The 19,589-nt window shown below is 38.8% G+C and overlaps 1 protein-coding gene across 5 annotated transcripts in view; it reads left to right on the forward strand.

The window, feature by feature from the left end:
- Positions 1 to 19,589, forward strand: part of ARFGEF3 (ARFGEF family member 3) — a 98,983-nt gene that overhangs the window by 28,317 nt on the left and 51,077 nt on the right. For 2 of the 5 annotated variants that reach the window (XM_072855945.1, XM_072855947.1), the window contains exons 5-9: positions 10,326 to 10,394; positions 13,089 to 13,220; positions 15,506 to 15,628; positions 17,170 to 17,212; positions 18,229 to 18,307. In XM_072855945.1, coding sequence (XP_072712046.1) covers positions 10,326 to 10,394; positions 13,089 to 13,220; positions 15,506 to 15,628; positions 17,170 to 17,212; positions 18,229 to 18,307 — 446 coding nt within the window. The remainder of the gene's footprint in view (positions 1 to 10,325; positions 10,395 to 13,088; positions 13,221 to 15,505; positions 15,629 to 17,169; positions 17,213 to 18,228; positions 18,308 to 19,589) is intronic. The other 3 variants (XM_072855948.1, XM_072855949.1, XM_072855950.1) reach the window with 2 other exon arrangements.

A 19,589-nucleotide genomic window follows, 5' to 3' on the forward strand; every position in this document is an offset into this window, starting at 1 on the left:
CTGGAAGAACTGGAATTCATCTTTGAACATAACTGTGGCATTGAACCAGGTGAAACCAAATATGAAGGAAGTGTGTAGGGTGGAAAGAATCCAAAACAGCAAGGACCTTTTTTTTTTCCTTTTTTTTTTCCTCACTAATGTTATGGTGACTTTCATATATAAGTTGACAGCCTCCTTAATAATGCAGTACCCCTCTCTCTCTCTTTCTCTCTAACTATGATAACATTATTCTCAAATAACAACAAAAAAATAGAGTTTAATGAATAATTGCAGATTAGTAGATGAGTCCTCACCCAGAAATAAGCTCTCCCGGTAAACTGGATACACTGTAATGTAATGGGTACTGACAGTAAAAAAGTTGTTTTTAAAAAGAAAGGCATGATTTATGATTTAAAATTTCCCTTTCTACTACCTCCTTTTGTTTTCTTCAGTCACAGATAAAGCTGTGTCATGTAATCCAGTGCATGTCAGTTCAGTCTGTGCACAGATTTCACAAGAAATTTACAGCTAGCAAGACAGAAATTTTCAAGCAAGAATGAGAATAATTACCTTTTATGAAGGAAACTCACTTTCTGATTTGATGTCTCTTTAAATATTTGGTCTTTATTTCACTATTCTGATTAATGCTGTTATGATATGCTGGACACGTTATGAATATATATTATGTTTCTGTCAGTGGAGCTTCCAAGCTTTGTTTCTTATTACCTCTGAGAAGACTTCACATGGTATATGTGGCTACTCTATTTCAAAAAACACCACAAGTAGACTTGAGGATTTTCTGGAACCAAAAAATATTCTTCCAAAGTGGCTTGAGAGAGCGAAGACTCTTCTAATTCCCATTATTTACCTATTGTCCGTGGTGAACAGCTATTTCATTTAGGAAAGGTTAGCTTATTCCCAGTGACTCCAACTTGCATTTGTTAGTGGATTAGGTGTACTGCTTGCTGATGGGCAAAATGTTTATGATTTTCTTCTGTAAGCTTTCAGTGAGGAGTCATCCAGAAGTCTTTTTAATCTGTGAATGAGGTTTAATGAACCCTTGCTAAATGTGCCGTGTTACGGCAATCTTTTCTCTTTGTCTCTTCACTGATCCATTAATACAGCATTTAGAAACTCTCCAGTAATAATACTAGACAGCTCTTTTTGTGATTTCAGTTTTCATTGTGGATATATTCAGAACTGAAGTCTGAATTAGAGTTCTGTGGTAAAACTTAGCTTATGTAAGGACAGGCAGAATGGAGCAAATAGCTCTGCCTCTGAAATGCTGTCTTGAGGTTGGGTATTTGTAATTAAACTTTACAAGATTGCTACCATAATGCTTTAGAGATGCAAAGTGATTCTTCGAGTACTAAGAGCCATCTCCTAGTCTTTTTTTTTTTTTTTTTCTGTAGTAACTGATTCAATTGATAGGGCCCCAGTTATGGTGTCAAATTAGTCAGCACTTGACAAGGTCACTATTGAAGATATACAAGGAATGGTAGAAAGTTTGGGGACAATTTTTTGTTTGTTCTTAGTTTTTTAACAATTGTAGTTCACCTGTTTTGAGTTCTGCACAACCATGTTGTTACAGGTTCGGGGAGATAATCCCAATCTAATGCAAATAGTGGATTAAGCTGGATTGTGCTTGAGCAACCGAGCAAAACTTATGGTTAACTTTTTCAGAAAACTTGGCAGGAACTTTGTCGCTGTTGAACAGGAAGCCTGACTTTTTTCTTTTTCCAAGACGTGGAGGGTTTGATGGGGGGCTAGTTAATTCTTTTCTTTGGCCCTCCATGACAGAGAACAAATTATATTATGTATTTGAAAAGTAGTTCTAAACTGTTTGATCCAAAATTTTGACAGAACACAACTGTAAAATCCCAGCCTCCGTGGATGATTAGTATTCTGCACCTTTTTCTTGGGTACTGGTAAATGGGCTGATCACTGTAATAAACTCTCACAAATATATATATCTTCTCATTGTTTTAAGGTTGATGTTTATGAAATGTATCTTTCCACATACAACTTGGTTATGCTTAATAGAATATAATTTGCAACTGTTCTGCTTTGTCTTGAACTGTAAAATTAAATGGAGGAGGAAGCTGAACTGAAACAACTTGGATTTAAAGGTATATGTAAACTGTTATTCCCTGTGCTGCCTCTTTGAGGCAAGGCGTGTATAATAGCTTTATACAGGAGAGAAAGATTTCACTGCCCATTAAAAATAAGAATTTATCAGTGCAACAGTAAAAATGTAACTGGTAAACGGAGATGGAGAAGAGAGACTATCATTATCAGGATGAGAATCGGCAACCCGATTGCTGATACTTGCTGTTAATCTACATGTTTTAATTCATATATGATTTTGGAATAACAGATCACTTCTTCCCCTCAATATATTTTATGCACTGCACTATTGCATACATTTTTCAGCATCACTTGCTATATAAATTGCAATCCAGTCTCTTTCTGAGCAGAGAAGGACTATGTTTCAAGTGAAGTAAAAAATAAAAACCATTATTCAACTTTATTTGCATGCTTTAATCCAGAACTGGTTTAAAATTTGTGTTAATAAGAAAAGATTAATAAGATGCTGAAAATTTGTAGAAGAAAGTTTCACCTGAATGTGTTCATTAGTGCTTGTGATGGTGGTGCCTGATATAGGCTGTCATAGCCAATAACTGATTTTTGTCCAGTCCATAATTCAGAGATGTGTTAGCAGTCTGCACCGTCAAAGAGGGGAGTCTGTAAAGACTTTCACAATGTCATGCAAATAAGACTCTTTTTCTAAGATCAATCTTGCCCAGGAATGCTAGCTAGAGTTCTTAGTCCTTCCTCCACTTAGGCTTTTCATAAGTTAAATTGTTGTAATGTAGGCCAACTACAAATCCAGACTCTCTTGGGTTTTCTTTTTTTTTTCTTTTTGCTGGCTACTTTAAGTCATTTTATGCGTGTGCTTAGTTATAAGTGACCAGCTTAATTCCAATGGATTGAGTGACCTACCTTGCATGTTTCAAGATAAGCTCATCCTTTCCCAAATTACTTAGAACGATGGTAGATGCCTGGTACTCATAATTAAGATTGTGATTAAATAACTCCCCTGGTTCTTAGGTGCCTGGCTGTTGTACCAGAGTTCACAGTCTTGAATTAAATACCTGAGCCTTCTCCTTAATAGGTACAAAAGAATGAGAATAGTAACAGCGTGGATATGGCCGAATGAATGAATTCAACTTCAATGAGAGTTGCCTAAACCAGTCAGTAGTGAATACGGTATCTCAAAAATCCAGCCTCTTTCCAGGATCTGTGGCTCTTCCTCAGTACCTTTCTGTGCTTGAATTCATAGCCCTGAACAACCTCTTGTGGATCCAGGCAGCTATGAGGCTTTAAAATTTTTAAGCAGATTGTTGGTCCTGTCTCTTAAAAGGTTTGCAGAAGTAGAAAAGTAGGCTTAGTTTCTTGCCTGAAGAAATTCTAACACAAAAATTTTAACTTTCTCAGCGCTCCCTCAGCTGTGAGATTAGGAAAGTGTTTTCGGACAGAGAACATGCTCGTTCTGTCATGTTATAACTGTCCCACTCGGTGTGGCGTATTCAAAATCATTGGGGTCAGCCCAAAAAGCAGGAATGCTCTACCCTGGGGCTGAGGCAATCATGGAAAGGGTAACAGGGAAGGATTCCTCTCTTCTGTCCTCTGTGGTCATTCCTCCTGCAATCGTGGATGGATGGCAGAAGGGTTCTTTACTCCAGGTTGACTCAGCAGTGGGTTTCTTTCCAGGTTGCCTGATGAATGACTGGATTTTGCAGGAGGGGTGGAATTATTACCTGTGATACACCATGATCAAATACTATATTACAGTATACATGCTTGGAATTAGAATTAATACTGCACACATTTTGCTATTCATGTAGGGGTTTTTGTTATTTTGGAGTACTTGTGACTGGCATTCTTTTTTGTAACAGTGCGGATTTTGCAGAAATGAAGGAACTCAAGCAGTGCTGGAGTTTTATCGCTGAGCTGTTCTGTGCTGTGCAGCATATGCAAGCAATGAGTCATTGGATCATACCTGCAGGTTTTCCAGTGCTACGTGGAAAAAGTAGGAAGCCCCTAGCCCTGGAAAGTGTAATTTAACACCTATCCTACATGGAGGGGAAGTACAAGTTCTTACGGACTTTCTTTAGTCTTAGACATATACCAAGAACCTGGAGATTGCTTAACCATTAAGAAAGTGAACTGGAAAGACATAGTATGATCACAAAACCAAATATAGAAACCCTTTAACTTTCATATATTGCCATTTCATCTTTTCCCTGCTGCCAGACGTTATTGCTTACTAGAGGTGACAGTGCCAAGTTCTGCCAGCCAAGTTGGCCACATAACAGTGGCATGGAAGGGTCACTTGCCATAGCTTTTACATGCAATTATACACATACTCCAGATGTGCCACAGACGACATGCACCCAGCTTAGACCTTGTCTGCTTATGAGCTTCCCATGATGAGGGCTGCTGCCACCATAGCTGTTAACACCATTTGGTCCTGGGGGCAGCTGAGGAGAGAACTTCTGTCCCAATAAGCTGTTCTGGCACTGCCAGCCAGCTCACGGGCGTCCTCTTCCCTAGAGCTCCTCACATGTATCTCTTGTGAGAGAGGAAGAGGATATGGAAGCTTCCTGTGGCATAGCGGTTGATGTTGCAACCACAAAACCAGCTTATCTGGCTTTTTAGTATCTCTTTCGTGGATACAGGTCAGGAAATGGTCTGGGATAGGGTGAAGTCCTCTGGCAGGCCAGACAGCCTGTGGGATGCCATTTCTTAGGTTGTCTTCAGGCTATCTTCTTGCCAATTAATCTGTGACTTGAAACAGTAATTGTAAATTAGCTGTTGTAAAGTACATTGCCACACAGAAAGTTCCCCTGATGTAGTTTCAGTAGAACCTTGCATATATCTGAGGGTAAGGGAGTTGTCTTCCCTCTCCCCTGTCCAAAAAATTCCCTCATTGTCAAGAATAAATGTTAGAATTTTCCACCCAGGGGATATACTGTTTCTTTTTTTCTTTACAGCTCTGGGTTTACTTACACCCATGTGTTGACATAGTTTCTGATAATTTCAGTAGTGGATGCATGTAACTTCATTTTTATTTGAGAACTCTTTAAACTTTTTGTTGGTATTTTTCAGTTTGGTATTTGTCCTTCTTCAGTTTTGTTTTACTTAGATATATATCTTCTCATTCATAAAGTAATGCAGTATACCTACATAGGCTGTAACCTGTGAAGGGGAAATGCCATCCTAGCAGTGCTAGCCAGCCTTTTTTTTAAGTCTTCCCTGCCTTTAAGTGTTACAATTCTAAAGATAAAAGCCCCTGTCAAAGCCATTAAGAAAACCTGATAAATAGCTATTAAGCAATTGCTTTAAATAATTTATTTCCCTTCCACAACTGTTCTACATAAGCAGAAGTTTCACTTGGTTTCATACCACCATAAACAGTGTTCAGCAGTAGTTCTGTTTTAGTCTAGTGAACTAATGGGCATCGTCTTCTGGGAGGAGCATTCAGCATGTCACCACTGATAATGTGTGAGGTGGTTCTTACACCAGATACAGTCCTTGTGTTTGAAGCCCTGGTGTATTTATAATGCTGAGCACTAGTTGCTGCTGTGATAGCAGGGCATTTTATGGGTTTACTGATTCATGGGAGACACTGTCTCCTTTCCCTCCATGATTAAAATCTGCTGTTTTGTACAGTGATACATGGTGGCACAATGTACATGAGTTCATTAATGCACTTCATTTCTCTTGCCCTTGTTTTCCTTCAAGTCCAAAGAATGCGACATGAGCAGGTTACTAGTTATTCTGCCAAATCTTTGGACAGGAGGACAGCTCCTGTCCAAACTATTTTGCAGAAATACTGCATGACTGGTTTAAATGTCAAATTATTGAACTGAGGTAAAGGGTGTCCTGCCTTGTCTTCTGGCTGGGTTTTTCCTCCTGGGGGGAGGATTTGAGAATTATCCAAGTTTACAAGCCTGCAAGTAAAGCAAGTCAGGAAAGGCTTCCTTTATGAATCCCACAAAGGGATTAGAGGTGACTGCAAAATTCAGCACTCTAAGGAGTAAAGTGTCTGCGTGCATCCCAGCTAGGAGAAACACGAATGTTCAGAGGACTTTACCAATGCAACTTTGAGTGCTGGAACAGAAAAATGATAGCAGTAGCGTATGGATGTTGGACTTGGCACTTAAATGCGGTGAAGTGCTGAAGCATCCTCAGGTGATGATTACAGTTGCTTTAAAGTTTTGTACCTTTTCCCTCTTTCTCCATCTTGGGGGATAATACTTGCTTTCTTACACACCTTGTTTAATTGATGTGACTCCACCATAAGCTCTTCAATGTGAGAATTGCCTTTTACTACAAATACGTGCTAAGCACTTAGGGAACTTGGCTAGCAACACTTAGCAGTCTTACAATCTAAAAATATTTCCTCTTTTTCCCTCTTTAAGAGACCTCTCTTAAAATATGGGATAGACATTGTAATATCAGTTTAATTACATTGCAGTTCAAATCCTGTACATTTTGTGTCAGTTGACCTTCATTATATCATCAGAAGCACTTTTTTGTTGTTGTTTGTTTCTACTTATTGTGAAAACTATCCGTGCATGTGCTTTTATACCACAGTTGGTACGCTGGGACTCCAGGGAGTAGGAATTGTATTTCTTGTTCCCTGACAGTCAGAGCTTCAACAGTAATTAAAATGAATACTTTCATTATGGATAAGCCATTTATGGAAATGTGATCTCATCCGGGCATTTGCAAGATAATGCAGGCCAATTAAAAGATCTTGGAGGTTGTGTGACTTTGAAACTATCTCTACAGTCATGTAAGTTCCTTCTTTTAAAAAAAAAAAAAAAAAAGTGTGTGTTAGAGTCCATACCAATGAAGATCTCATCACAGTCGCACACAGTAAAAGCCGATTTTCAATTTTGTTTTGTACTGAAGATGTTACTAGGAATTGCTTTGTGGTTTTGTTTCTGCTTCCACTACCAGTGGTTGCAAAAACAAAATGTCATTGCCAAAGAAAACCTATCTTTCTTGTCTTTAATTTTTTTAGAGACTGTTTGAGTTAGTGTCATGAGTAGTTAAGCAGCCTATAGGATATACTGTCTGGAGACTCGGTGTTTTTAGTGGATCTGAATGATTAAGTTTGTTTCTGTTTGTTTGTTTTTAATCCCATTTTTCATCCAGTAATCTAAAAGAGAAGCCTGCTGTCTTCCTGTTTGTTCCACATAAATGGGAAGACATGCGAGTTGAGTGTCTGGAGCATCGCCAAGACTGTAAATGAGCCCTGCAGCGGCGCTGATGGAAATCATAGCTGAGAGCAGTCTTGTGCATTGGTCAGAGACCATCTTTCAGATCTCACAAGTGATTTGTAAGGGAAGACAGTAGCAAGTGGAGTAAGCCAAGAATATGCTGGTTGACAACTTATTATGCTTCTGTCATTTGATCACATCAGATCATATGCCCAGTAAGATATGCCTAAACTGGTGTGTACTTCCATGTATTGTATATCGCTTCCAGGTTTTGATCTGTGGAAAGCATTAGGTATTAACAAACTGTACAAAGCCAAGATGGTACAAGAGAGCAGAAAATCACATGAAGCAAATGAGGTTTTACAAGTAGGGAAAATCAGGACACGCAAACCACTGAATAAAGTTAGTCATGGGCCTGGCTGTCCATCTTGGCTCTTAGCACAATAAGAAGAGATTTGTCAATGGGAGGTGGCAGTTGTCTGTTTCTGGGTTTATGAACTGTGTGCTACACGTGTGTTTTACACAGCAGTGTATGGAGAGTACAAATCACAGTTTTTCCTTAAATACTGAAGGTATTTTTTTAGATAGCTGCTGAGCTCTCACAACTATTAGAAATGTCAATAAGATTTCAGGGTAGTTAATAGCTGAAAAGGTGAGGCCCAACAGCTGGATGCGAGGCTGACCAGTAGTTCAGAATTCACGTAATGCTGAACAAAATTGTTCCGTTTTGAAGTTTTAAATTCTGCAGGTGCAGGCTGAGCAGCACATGGAAATAACAACCCTTATAACTTATGTACTTATTAACCAAATGAGTTATTGAGGGGTTTTATGATAGTCTGTTTACTTTTCAGCTATTCTGTAGGATTTGTTCTGTGGACAGGAAAGGTATCACTGTTCCTCCTCACTGGCACTTGTCCATGTGCCAGCAAATGCAGTGGATTGCAGAGAAATTTGCAGAGTTCATATCAAAAAACAGAAAGTGCAGCATTCTTAATAATTTGTAATTAGAAGCAGATTTCTTTCTCTGTCAAGTCCAGGTGTTAGCGCTCTATAGCTTGTATCTCTTCTTGTAATACTGAGGTAGGCTGTGTAACACTTTTAAGATGAGAATATCCATTTTGCCCATTTCACAGAAAAGGGAAACTATGAAGAAGAAAATTGGTTCAGAAACTTTGCTTTGCTCTAAAGCTAAATACTAAATATCTGAAAAAGAGATTATAGTGCAGGACTATTGTACTTCAGAAGAGTAGCACGCCCTTTTCTGTTCTCTCTGCTATTTATCCAAATTACTCAGCTTCCATTTATGAAGGACTGAGTGAAAGTCAGGGCAAAATAACGTATAAAGACAAATGTAAAATTGCCATTACGTAATGGTTTTCTTGGGATACTTTTTATAGTAGAAACATTTCCCGTAAGAATAGGATCAAGCTATAGTTATTAAATGCCTGCTTTCCAGTAATGGATTTTTTCCCCGTCCCTGGTGCAAAATAACTGCATAGAGGAGTATTCTCCCAAGCAGAGATTAATAGTAATGATGGGTGTTTAGTGGCTGCAGCATGCTAAGTGGTGCTATATCAGAATTGTCTGCTTCTCTTAACCTGCAGGTCAGCGTTTTTTTTGTTCTTTATGAAGGCTCTCAGATGGTTCTAGAGATCATCACTACCTAGAGAAATTATACAGCTTGCACCTGAGAGTTGATCTAGTTTGCTGCTTCAAGTTGTTACGTTGCAGTTTTCTACTGTTCCACTGGAAACTGTGCAACACAATAAAAGGTCAGAAAAATTACGCTTTTACAGGGACCTAAGGGCAATAGTCTCCCCAAACATGCATTCCTTTGCCTCCTTTTTTTGTTTGTTTATTTGCAAGCTCTGATCAGACGCACTGTGGCAAAGTTGTTTGTTTTGCTTTCCAGACTAAGGAGATTACCCCAGGGTGTTGTGCATTAGTAGCTGTCACAGAACCTACCCATAAAATAAAAACCTAGTACCACTGAGAAGCAAGTAATAAATAAAAGAAATGGTTAACAGTCAGTAATGCTAACTTACCTGATGCCCTGAATTTCCTTGTGAAGCAGAGAACAGTAGTTCTTAGGTGCTGAGGAAGTTATAGGGACCAATACAGTAGTGTTAGTGTGATTGATATTTTCCTGGTATGCTTATCCCAGAAAACTCAGGGTATTTCAGACCAAGCAAAGCATAAATTTATGCTTTGAAGGAGAAAGGACAATAAGTAGCTCAGACTCTCTCAGTCTTCCATGGGGCTGGAGATATTGGAAAGGGAGACAGGGAGGGAGGGAGGACATCTCCAGACACTAAAGGCATTACACCACAGCACCTCTCACCATGTTTCCCCAGTCACCCACCACACTACCCCCTGGTAGATCACATCACATTCCCACTTCCCTTCTCTTCAAAGTAAGGTGTTGGATGGGGCTTTTAGTTCTTATTCCTCCTGCTGAGTTCAAGACAGGACAAGCCTTCCCTCATGAATTGGGGCTTATGAATTGTTTTTTAGCTGCTCGTTATTGAGTGACTATGATACACTTACTGCAAATATCCTAGGCTGGGAAATCCTCGTGTCAAACAGTAATTAATGGCTTGTTTCACATAATACATATGTGTCTGTGTCACGTAAGTAATAACTTGTATTGTTTGCATTTTTTCTGTCCTCTGTTATACTGATATAAATGAAAGGAAGGACTGATGATAAATCATGCAAAGCTTGTGGATAAAATATGAATGGATTCTGGCTATTGAGTCCAAGGCCAGAGTTGATCACTGGCTTGTCTTTCCTTCTGTGGTCAGAAATAGGCGACAGCGATAAATAATCCATTGAGCTGTACCTCTGGGGCCAACAGTTGCAACTTCTCAGGAGGAAGCAACTTGATTGTGCCATCTCATTTATCGCAGTAACACATGGTGCTAAGAAGCTTCTGATGTCTGCCCTAAAAAGGGAAGGAGCTGTGGCTAAAAGCACATGGGTGGGGAAGGGAGTCAGTAACAGATTAATCTTAATTTTTTTCCTTCCTTCCTCCCTCTTTTTTGATTCAAGGTCTTGCTCTGTATAACATATACCTCCACATTTGAGCTGAATGGGAGTTCAGTGTTGAAGATTGCTGAGGTAAGTGCCTCTGTCATACCATTGCATGTGTCAATTAATGTTCCCCCGCTACCTAGAGTGTGTCTTCCATACATACCCTGAAACTGAACTAGTTCAAGTCACAATTACCATCTTAAGGACTGGTATTACCTTACATCTAATGTGAAGAAATAGCTGCAAGTTGGGCAGGGCTGATGGGCTTGCATGGGAAGGCACTTTTGGAAACTGACAGACAATTGTATACTACAGCCTTGCACATTTACTACTCTTTATATTTACTTTGCTTTGCCTTTTGCAACAGAAAAATTTCCTTGAGTTCTCTATAACACAGCATTGTGCTGATTCCTTACTGGTACAAGTCTAAAACTAATGAAGTTTCCTCAAGAGAGGTGTGTAGGCCATAATCTGCCATGTTAGCAGAAGTGCCACGATGTGCCTTGTTAGCCTTGTGTGTATCTTTTTCCTAATACATCCAAGTAAAAGATTTATTACACCTCGAGATACATGGTGTTGTCCTCGTGCTATTAGTGATCTTCTCCCTTTATTCCATTAGATTTTAGTCTGAATTAAATTGCAAAGCAGCTTTAGCTGTATAAAAACATACCTGCAGGTCTATTAAGTGAGCCTTTGTAGATGGGTGATATTTTTAGTACAGTGTGTAGCAAGCCATGAGGCTGTTTGCTCAGGTTAGAGAAGATGCACAGGAACACTTAATCTTCCTGTGCAGCACATGCTGTTGTGTGCACGATATATTATAAAATTATATTATTAATGTGGTATGGGGAGACCTAATGTCCATGGAGCAATGTAAAGGTTATATACGTGTCCTATACTCCAAGTGTATGTAGACATTTAGAGATGTGTTCCTACTCAGGTTTTGGTATTTTGTAAAAAAGAAAAATCCCATGTGAAAATAAACTAACTTTACCTGGAAGTTACAGTATTTTCTAAGTTTAGAAATAAAATTGACCTTGTGTTGTCCCCTTGGAAGCTGAGAATGGGGTTGTAGGGATAACAGGGAGCCAAAGAAAACAACTGCCAGTTTGTAACAAATGGGCTTTAAAAGGCAGGGATACAACATAAACAGTTTGTATATATAACATATATAGGATTAAAAAAAGTACTATTCATTCCAGATGTCCTGCACAGCTTAGACTTTGGTTTCTCTCATGCTATATGAGACTTCCAAATCCATAATGTATGGCTATTTTTGAAGGTCTTTGTAAGTCCCACCTGTAGATGGTGCAGCAAGGGTGAACTGAATTGGTATTTAGAGCAAGCCACAACTTCTTAAGTTTTACTAAACCCTCTTTAGGACAGTGTCCCAAACTGAAGAAAAAACAGATAGTTTCCCCTGCTGCAGTTTTTCTCAGCAGACTTTCTAACATGCAAGGCAAACGCTGATGAATTCAGCTTAGTGCATCTCTTTGCTGTAGTTAGAGCTCTAGCTTAGACAAAGTACTTGCTGGAAAAAGCATTTAATGGCTCTAAACCCTTCAGATTTCAATCTTTAAGAGCATTGCCTAAGACTGGGGGAAAATGGTCCATCAGTCATGGTCTGTGTGCTATAAGCTGTGTCACAAATCATATTTTCTGTTCTCTCTGAAAATTTGGATAACAATAGGCCTGTTACTCATTTAAAGCATCCTGAAGAATGGCAGTTTTCTTTCATAGAGTGGAGTTAAACCCTGCTGTTCTTGGTAGTTGCACTTCACTTTCATTCCCAAATGGCTAGCCTGGCTCTTAAAAACCTTTGCTAGTATAGTGGTAGAAGTTAGCACAATTATAGTTTTGCCTTTTTTCTTTTAAAATGAACAGGAGCCCTGATGCAGGCTGATGAGATGTGCCAGAAAGCAAACAAAACTTTCATTTCCTTCAGGGAATTGCAACAAGCTGTAATACAGAGCATGCATGTTTCTATTTGCAGTGTTTGGAGGTACAGCTATTTTCCCCACACACCTCAAAAATATTGCCTCAGTGAATGCCTAGGTCTTTTTAATTAGCAATTCCCGCTAGGCACATACATGCTTCCTCAGGTTCTCCCTGGCCAGGTTTTAGGTAAGGCAAAGGCTATAACAGGTGGACTCAATATGCCTTTGTATCTGAATTCTGTAACGTATAAGCAGTAGGAAACAGAAAATTATTTCTGCGTTCAGCATTTGCTTAGCCTCGGCATTTATTGTTCTGACTTGCTCTAAGGGAAAGGTGGCAGAGAGGAGCTTTCTGCTCCAGTGCCCCTGCTATCTGGCATTTCTTTCCAAGTCAGTCCCTTAGTTTTCCTAGCCTGCCCTCTGTAGCAAAGTGGAGCCACTGCAGAATTGGAAAGGTGCTGCCTGCGTTACTGGTAGAACTCTCTGAGGAGTCTCTCTGACAAACAAGGCTACAGTCTGGCTGTTTTGCACTGCCTGATAGTTCTCAATTCGTGTGTACGAAATAATGGCACCCCAAATCTTTCTGAATATTATCAGCTTCAAATTACAGAAGCATCCAACATGAAGAGTACTGTATTTTGTGGCTTAAGTATTGGAAACAGACTAAATCTTGCTGTGTGCACCTTCTCATGCTTGCCTAGACCCCTGCAAGACAGTTCAGTTCATGCTCTGACTGTTGTGTGGTTTTATGTGTGTATTTGTTACTCCCATCTACCCTCTGGAGGTTTGTTTTGTTTGACTCTGTTGTGTTTCATTGGCTAACCCTTCTGTGTTTTGCTCTTAGTTGTGTTTTGCATGCCATAGAGCTGGAAGTCCCCGAATGCATGAAATGATCAAAATGTCCATTGCACACCTCCTCGGGGCCCTGAGCTCTCGCATTTTTACTGGTGGTGCTTCATCAATGGCTTTTCTAAAGGTACCTTGCTCAGCCATTTTGGGACACAGGCCTTCTGTAAGATCGGAGCTGAAGTGGATAGTACTGCTGCTCATTAGCCGGCATGGGGAGGGGAGAGAAAAAGGAGAGATCAACCATGCTCTTTCCAGAAAGTCAGCCTACCTTTAAGAATGGTATTTCATCAATTAATTCAGGTAGTCTAGAAAAAGACTTAAAGCTCAAGAGAATGATCTCAGCAGCAGTGGAATGGTTTGGCCTCTGTGAAGGGCTGTACATGGTTAACAGGCTTTAGGGGTTTTTGAGCACTGGAGTTCTGGTGATATCTGAATGATGGGCAGAGTTGGTCCAGGCCTTCTTTTAACTTAGAAGACCACCTTCATTACTGACTAATTGATCTCGAGCTAAATAAAATCCCTTATGTTTGGGGAGTATTATTTGAGGGGATCTTGGAATCTTGAAAAAGGGCAACAAGAATGAGATATGCTGTTGACTCAGTCCCTTATATCCTGCAAATGTGTTCAACTGTAACCTGTTCTAGCATATTGTCAAAGGAGGTAATCAGTCTCAGTTTGTCATTTGCATAGTGTTGCTAGCATGAGATAAGGAGAGATATAGATACACTTGAAAAGCTCTGGAATGCTATCTCTCAGTGTAGTTGGGAAACAAGGGAAAATAAGGCAAGAGCCATACTTAAGTAGCTTCCATGTGTGACATCTTAGATCACTCACTTAAGATGTAGTTTGTATCCAAGAAACTCAGTCATGCTTTCTTGTGCCTCTGGTTTTATTGAAATGCTGAGATGTGAGGTCACCCAAAGTGAGGAGGTCAAAAGGGTCTTAGGAACATACCTATGTTGTTTTCCACTCTAACAAATGCAGAAACGTGCCAGCAACATGTTCATCTTAAACTTCATAGCCTCGAGCCCACAGCCTTTCTTTGTCAATGGAATAGCTTGGTTTCATTTCATTAGGAGTTAGAAACAATCAAGAGTCTCGTCCATGTGCCTGTGTCAATACTGATTAGCCTGTATAATCAGATCACTTCTATTTTTCCCTCTTAAAAACTCATCCTTGTTAGGGAACTATAAGAATGGCTTTACATGGTATAATATCCTTCTCATTCAAAAACATACACCAGGCGCATTTATGTATACTCTTCATGCCTATCATTTATACTATTTTTTTTAATTACTTTTTTTTTTCATAGCTAGTTTAATCTTTATTCATGGTTCTTCTCACTAGCTAAATATCCAAATAAAACCACAAAGACTGAAAAGTATGTGAACAGTCATTTACGGTTTTTTTTACAGTCATTGTTAATGATAAAACTCAGTGTAGGCCAAAGGACCAAAATGCTTCTTCAGGTCACAGTCTGAGAAGATTGTATTGCACAGTTCTGTCACAAACCCACTCAGCTCCATCAAGACTATAAGCCACTTAATAATTACTGTGCAGTAGTTACAGTGGTTACTACAGTTATAGCAGCTCTTCCAGAGACCAACACCTCTCACAGAAAGTCTGATCAAGGATGGAAACTGCATTTTGCAGTGTGCTGTCCCCAGGATCCTAGCTGCATTATGCTTTGGTGACTATTTGTATAACATCATCTGGGGGCGAAAATCAAGCACAACTCTGGTGACAGCACAGTGTCAAAAAACTGCAAGCAGCTGGGCATGGAGCTGGGAACTGGACGATCCATCAGTGTTCTTTCATTGCTACCTTGGCTCCCATGGGATCTCTGAATTGAGAAGCCCATGGGTTGATTGCCAGTTATTAAAAGGCAATCATTTGTGTTATTTATGGTAAAACACTATCGTATTTTCTGTATTAGGCTTTCAGATGTCCTGCAGTATGTAATAATTAATTATAGAAAAAGTGACAAATACCTATACAACAGAAGCAGCGACCTTAAAGAATTGGAGGGTATTTACATGGCAGGTACAGACTTGCAGAGTGGTAGTTACAAATAAGTATCTAGAAATGAACAATCAAAGCAGCATTTAGGGAATTATATACAGAGCAAGGCAAGTGCCAAAATCACTTGGGTTTGACAGAAGGGGAAGACTTTGCCAATTTTGCCTTACCATTCCTGCAGCTGTGAGACTAACTGATGAATTGCATGCTGCTTCTAGATGCTACTTACTCAGTATTCCATGTTGCTGAAAACTTTTTATGTGCTAATAAAGCAATATGAAATAGTAAGGAAGGCTGACTATCTGCATGCGAGAGACCTTGGTATCCTCCTAAAACGTGTTGCTGGTAAGTTACAGTTCATATCTATGTACTGCTATCTTGTTTCCTCATCAGGTTTGCATTGAGACATATGTATCTAGCTGTCACCAGCGGAGCATTAACACCGCTGTGCGGGCAACCCTCAGCCAAATGTTGAGTGACTTGACTTTACAGTTACGACAAAAGCAAGAAAATATGGTGAGCCTTCTGGCATCAACAAATGGTTCCATGTCCATGGCTGCAGTGTGTTGTACTGGCTTGTTGTGCCTTGTGGCTTTTATTTGGCGCTTCCACAATTAATCCTGTTTAAAAGCTTTTTTGGGCTCTGACTCTGCGCCTGCCTCAGAGTAGTCTATCGGAAATGCAGCTCTCACATTGTCAGCTCTACTTGACTTTTTTTTTTTTTCCTTCCATTAAACAAAAGAGGCTTTGTTCTGATGTCAGGCTGCCTTGGCCTTTTCCATTCTTTATTTTGTTTGCTTGTTTTCCTAAGGTTCATTGAAATCCTTTTGCCAAAAGTCTTTGCATGACAAATATTTACATAAACAAAATGAATTATCAACTAAGGAAAGTGTAATTGAGGTTTTTCTTCTACTTTTTTGTAGAAGATAATTGAAGCTTATGAAATTCTTTCCTTGGTTGTTAGCAGAAAAATAAATTGTATTTATTGCATTATTAAAGTCCATGAGAGCTGTTTGGATGAAATCCAGCACATTGTCAGCAAAACTGTAAATGTTCTGGGCACACGTGATATTACATTGGTTTCTTACATTCATTTGTGCTGCTTTGTATATTATCATATTATCAAACAAGTACTATTTGTAAAAGTCAGTTTCCATTTCTTAGGAAATTTTAAGGACTGTAGTTGTACAGATTATTTTCCTTACATCTGTTTTGGATTAAGATGACGAATTCTATTTTGGATTATTAGACTAGATTACTTTTATCCTAATGAGCAACTGCAGAACAGAATTAATTGGTTTACTTAAACTTACCTTCTGTCTGTGCTAAGTAGGTTCATTTTACTAGCCAAAACATTTACAAAAAAAAAAAACAACAAACCCCCAAAAAACCCAAAACCAAACCAAAACCAGTAGTTTTGACATTTCAGTTTGGGTCTGAAAGTTGAATTTTGTTAGTTCTGTTCTTAGCTGAGGAGTAGGTGAAAGTATGAGAGCTGCATTTAGCTCCTGGCAGTTTGTTACTGGTGCTTGAGAGGAGAATTTGGCTTGACCCCTTTGTGCACTGATAGGAAGACTCCTATACCGCAGCTGAATGAAATGATGTAAGAGGTCATTTCCATTTCCTGACTGCCATTAATTGTGTTGGCACTGTAATGTTAACGATGACAATGTGATAAACTCTCTAATACTCAATTGATTTTCGTTTCTAAGTACTTTGTGAAATCTAGACTATGCTTTCCTCTCAGTTATTTTCAATGCGACTTACATGCTTAGTTATTACTGAGGTTTTTTAGGTGTAGGAAATCCCTTAAGGACTTACAAATCCTAGTTCAGCTCAATGAGATGTGAGTTCCTTAAAAAGACTGTTAAAACAGATCTTAAGGAATTTTTGAAAATGTTATGCAAAAGCTTCACTTAAAAAAACCTAACAAACAAAAAACCCAAAACAGATGGAGCACATGGATTTGTTAAGAAAGCTCTGCTGTTGAAGTATTGCTTTTACAGTGTTTTTGTACCACTTCCACTGATTACACCACCTTTGTCTTTCCTCAACAGACAATTGAAAACCGTGACGCCTTGCAGAAATTCAAGACTCAAGGTATTTGTACCACTTTTTTTAGTGACTCCTTCTAATCCAGCTTTTTTATTCTTCACTTTCCTTTCATCAGCACAGTACTGTTTGATGTCACAAGAATGGCATCTTCAGGATTTCTTACCTTCTCTATAGCTTGATGTGACCTGTGGTAAGAACTGAGACAGCCCTGTTAGTTCCTGGTATTTTGAGTCATGTCTTCATTTGGTCCATGGTAACAGCATTGCACTCAACATAGTAATAAATGATTGTTTCAAGGTGCTAACTTCTGTAATTAAGGAGTTTCAGTGCTCTGGAGGAAGTTTTAGTAAGTGACTTTACTTCCTAAATTGAAACAGATTCATAGAGTAGGATGTAGAATCTGAAAATGATTTTGTTACTGTATTTCAGGCCAGAGATACAGTTTCTATAACGGCAGCTTTTGAAAGCACATCACTAGGTGTGTTCATGCTTGCCAAATGCTTATTTTACAAGAGAATTATTTCTATTCCAATTCTGGGTTAACTTCTACCATCTTCCCTGATAGGTAAAAATAATCCCTGAGTTTGATCTTCTCATTGGATTTCTGCAGGAGAACTTGTGTGGATGGAGGTTAAAATCTTTGAAGTGCACAAGCATCCCCTTTTAAGATCAGGACCTGATCAGACATTAGAAGCTGTGTAGCAGAGACAAACTACAGGGAGAGATACAGAAATTTTAGCTGCCATGTAGAAGTACTGGAGCCAGTCCCTTTTTAATTATTTATTTATATACTTATGTTATTATCTGAATTGGATTTCAGCTAATCTTCTGTAAATGCATGTAAGCAATCAATGCTCTCTCCGGATTTAATACTACTGCTTTTTCATTGTGTGGAGATCACTTTCTAATCTAGGACTTTTGCTACTGGATCTTCTCTATGAATTTTGGGAGCTCTGCTCATTATTTAGAAGCTCCAACCAACTCTGAAAGTCTATGCAGTGAATTGAGGTTGTAATCCAGCTGCACATATGTAATGCCTCTGATCTTTGTCCTTTTTGGAGGTACTTCAGCTGAGTCTCTTTGTGATGATGTTGTATCTGTCCTCACTGTGCTCTGTGAGAAGCTCCAGGCTGTCATAAAGTGAGTTATTTCGGTTTATAATTTGAATTTATTACCTGGAGATTGAGAGTGTCACTGATACATGTGATTGTACTGTTGTAGTTCTGAGATTATGGAGCAAAACTGCTTAAATTAAGTGTTTATTAGAGGAAGTGTTGTTCATGATGCATTAATTTAATCATCACTTGAGATTAGAAGCTAATTTGCCTTCTCTGTGCACTGTTCAGCTTTAAAGAGCTTCCAGTAAATCTAATCTATAAGTAATTCCCATACAGCAGCAAAATACTTGTCAAAGGAGAAGTTTTCTTTTCTAGCTTGAAAGCAACCATTGTAGAGAGAACAACAATTACAAGAGACATGGAAAACCTAACAGAAACATTTAATATGCAGAATGAATTAATATGCCCTTCTTTGAAAGGCAGCATTTATCCAATTGAAATAATTTGCATTACCAAAGCATTCCTTAAATTTAGGAATATCATACATTCTACCTACTTGGAAATGTGTGAGCTGACTTTTAAAATGCAGTTATTATGGGCAGTAATAGGGTGCTACACTGCATTAAAATACTAGAGTCTCTTGTTGGCCAGTACTGTAACAGTAAATACCTACTCATGAGTTAAATATGACTTCCTGTGGCATTCTAGCATGGCTTGACTAATGGTCTATTAAGAAATGAGCCAAAAAAAGCCTTAAGTGTTACAAGAGGTGACAAACCAGCCAAAAGCAATGCAAACGTTATACAGCAATTATTTTAAAACTAGAAACATAGCAAGCTGGAAATACTTCAAAAGTTTTAAGGGAAAAACAAGTTCTTACTTGACGACATTGTTTCTGTATCAGTAAAATAAGATTTAACTTGCTGCTACTGCCAGTTGCAAATCACCTGACTGGTAGCGAAAAAGCCAGTCTGAAACTATTTTCAGTATAGCATAATGTTATCTCTTTGGTTGGACTGTATGTCTCTGAAAGTAGCCTGTGATGAACTCGGGGAAATGGGAGAAATACAAAACAAGCATGCATCAGTACTTCCTTTTATATACTCTACTATTTTCAGGAAGTCTATGGCTTAGGAACTACCAGAGCCAAAGACAGCACAGACATCTTTGTGTGCAGTTCTTCTATAGACTTTCCTCCCATAAGTGTCTCTAATTACAGCAAGATTTGAATGGGAAGAGTGCCTTACTTAGCTTTATTTAATCAGTGTCAGCATTTGGGAAAACAAAAGCAGGTTTCTGAATCTTCTAAAGGATCATTTATTTCATTTTTAGTTGTGTGCGTAGTTACAGGACAATAAGAAGAG

The sequence above is a fragment of the Ciconia boyciana genome, chromosome 3 (genome assembly GCF_034638445.1).
Source record: "Ciconia boyciana chromosome 3, ASM3463844v1, whole genome shotgun sequence".
In the NCBI taxonomy this organism is placed as follows: domain Eukaryota; kingdom Metazoa; phylum Chordata; class Aves; order Ciconiiformes; family Ciconiidae; genus Ciconia; species Ciconia boyciana.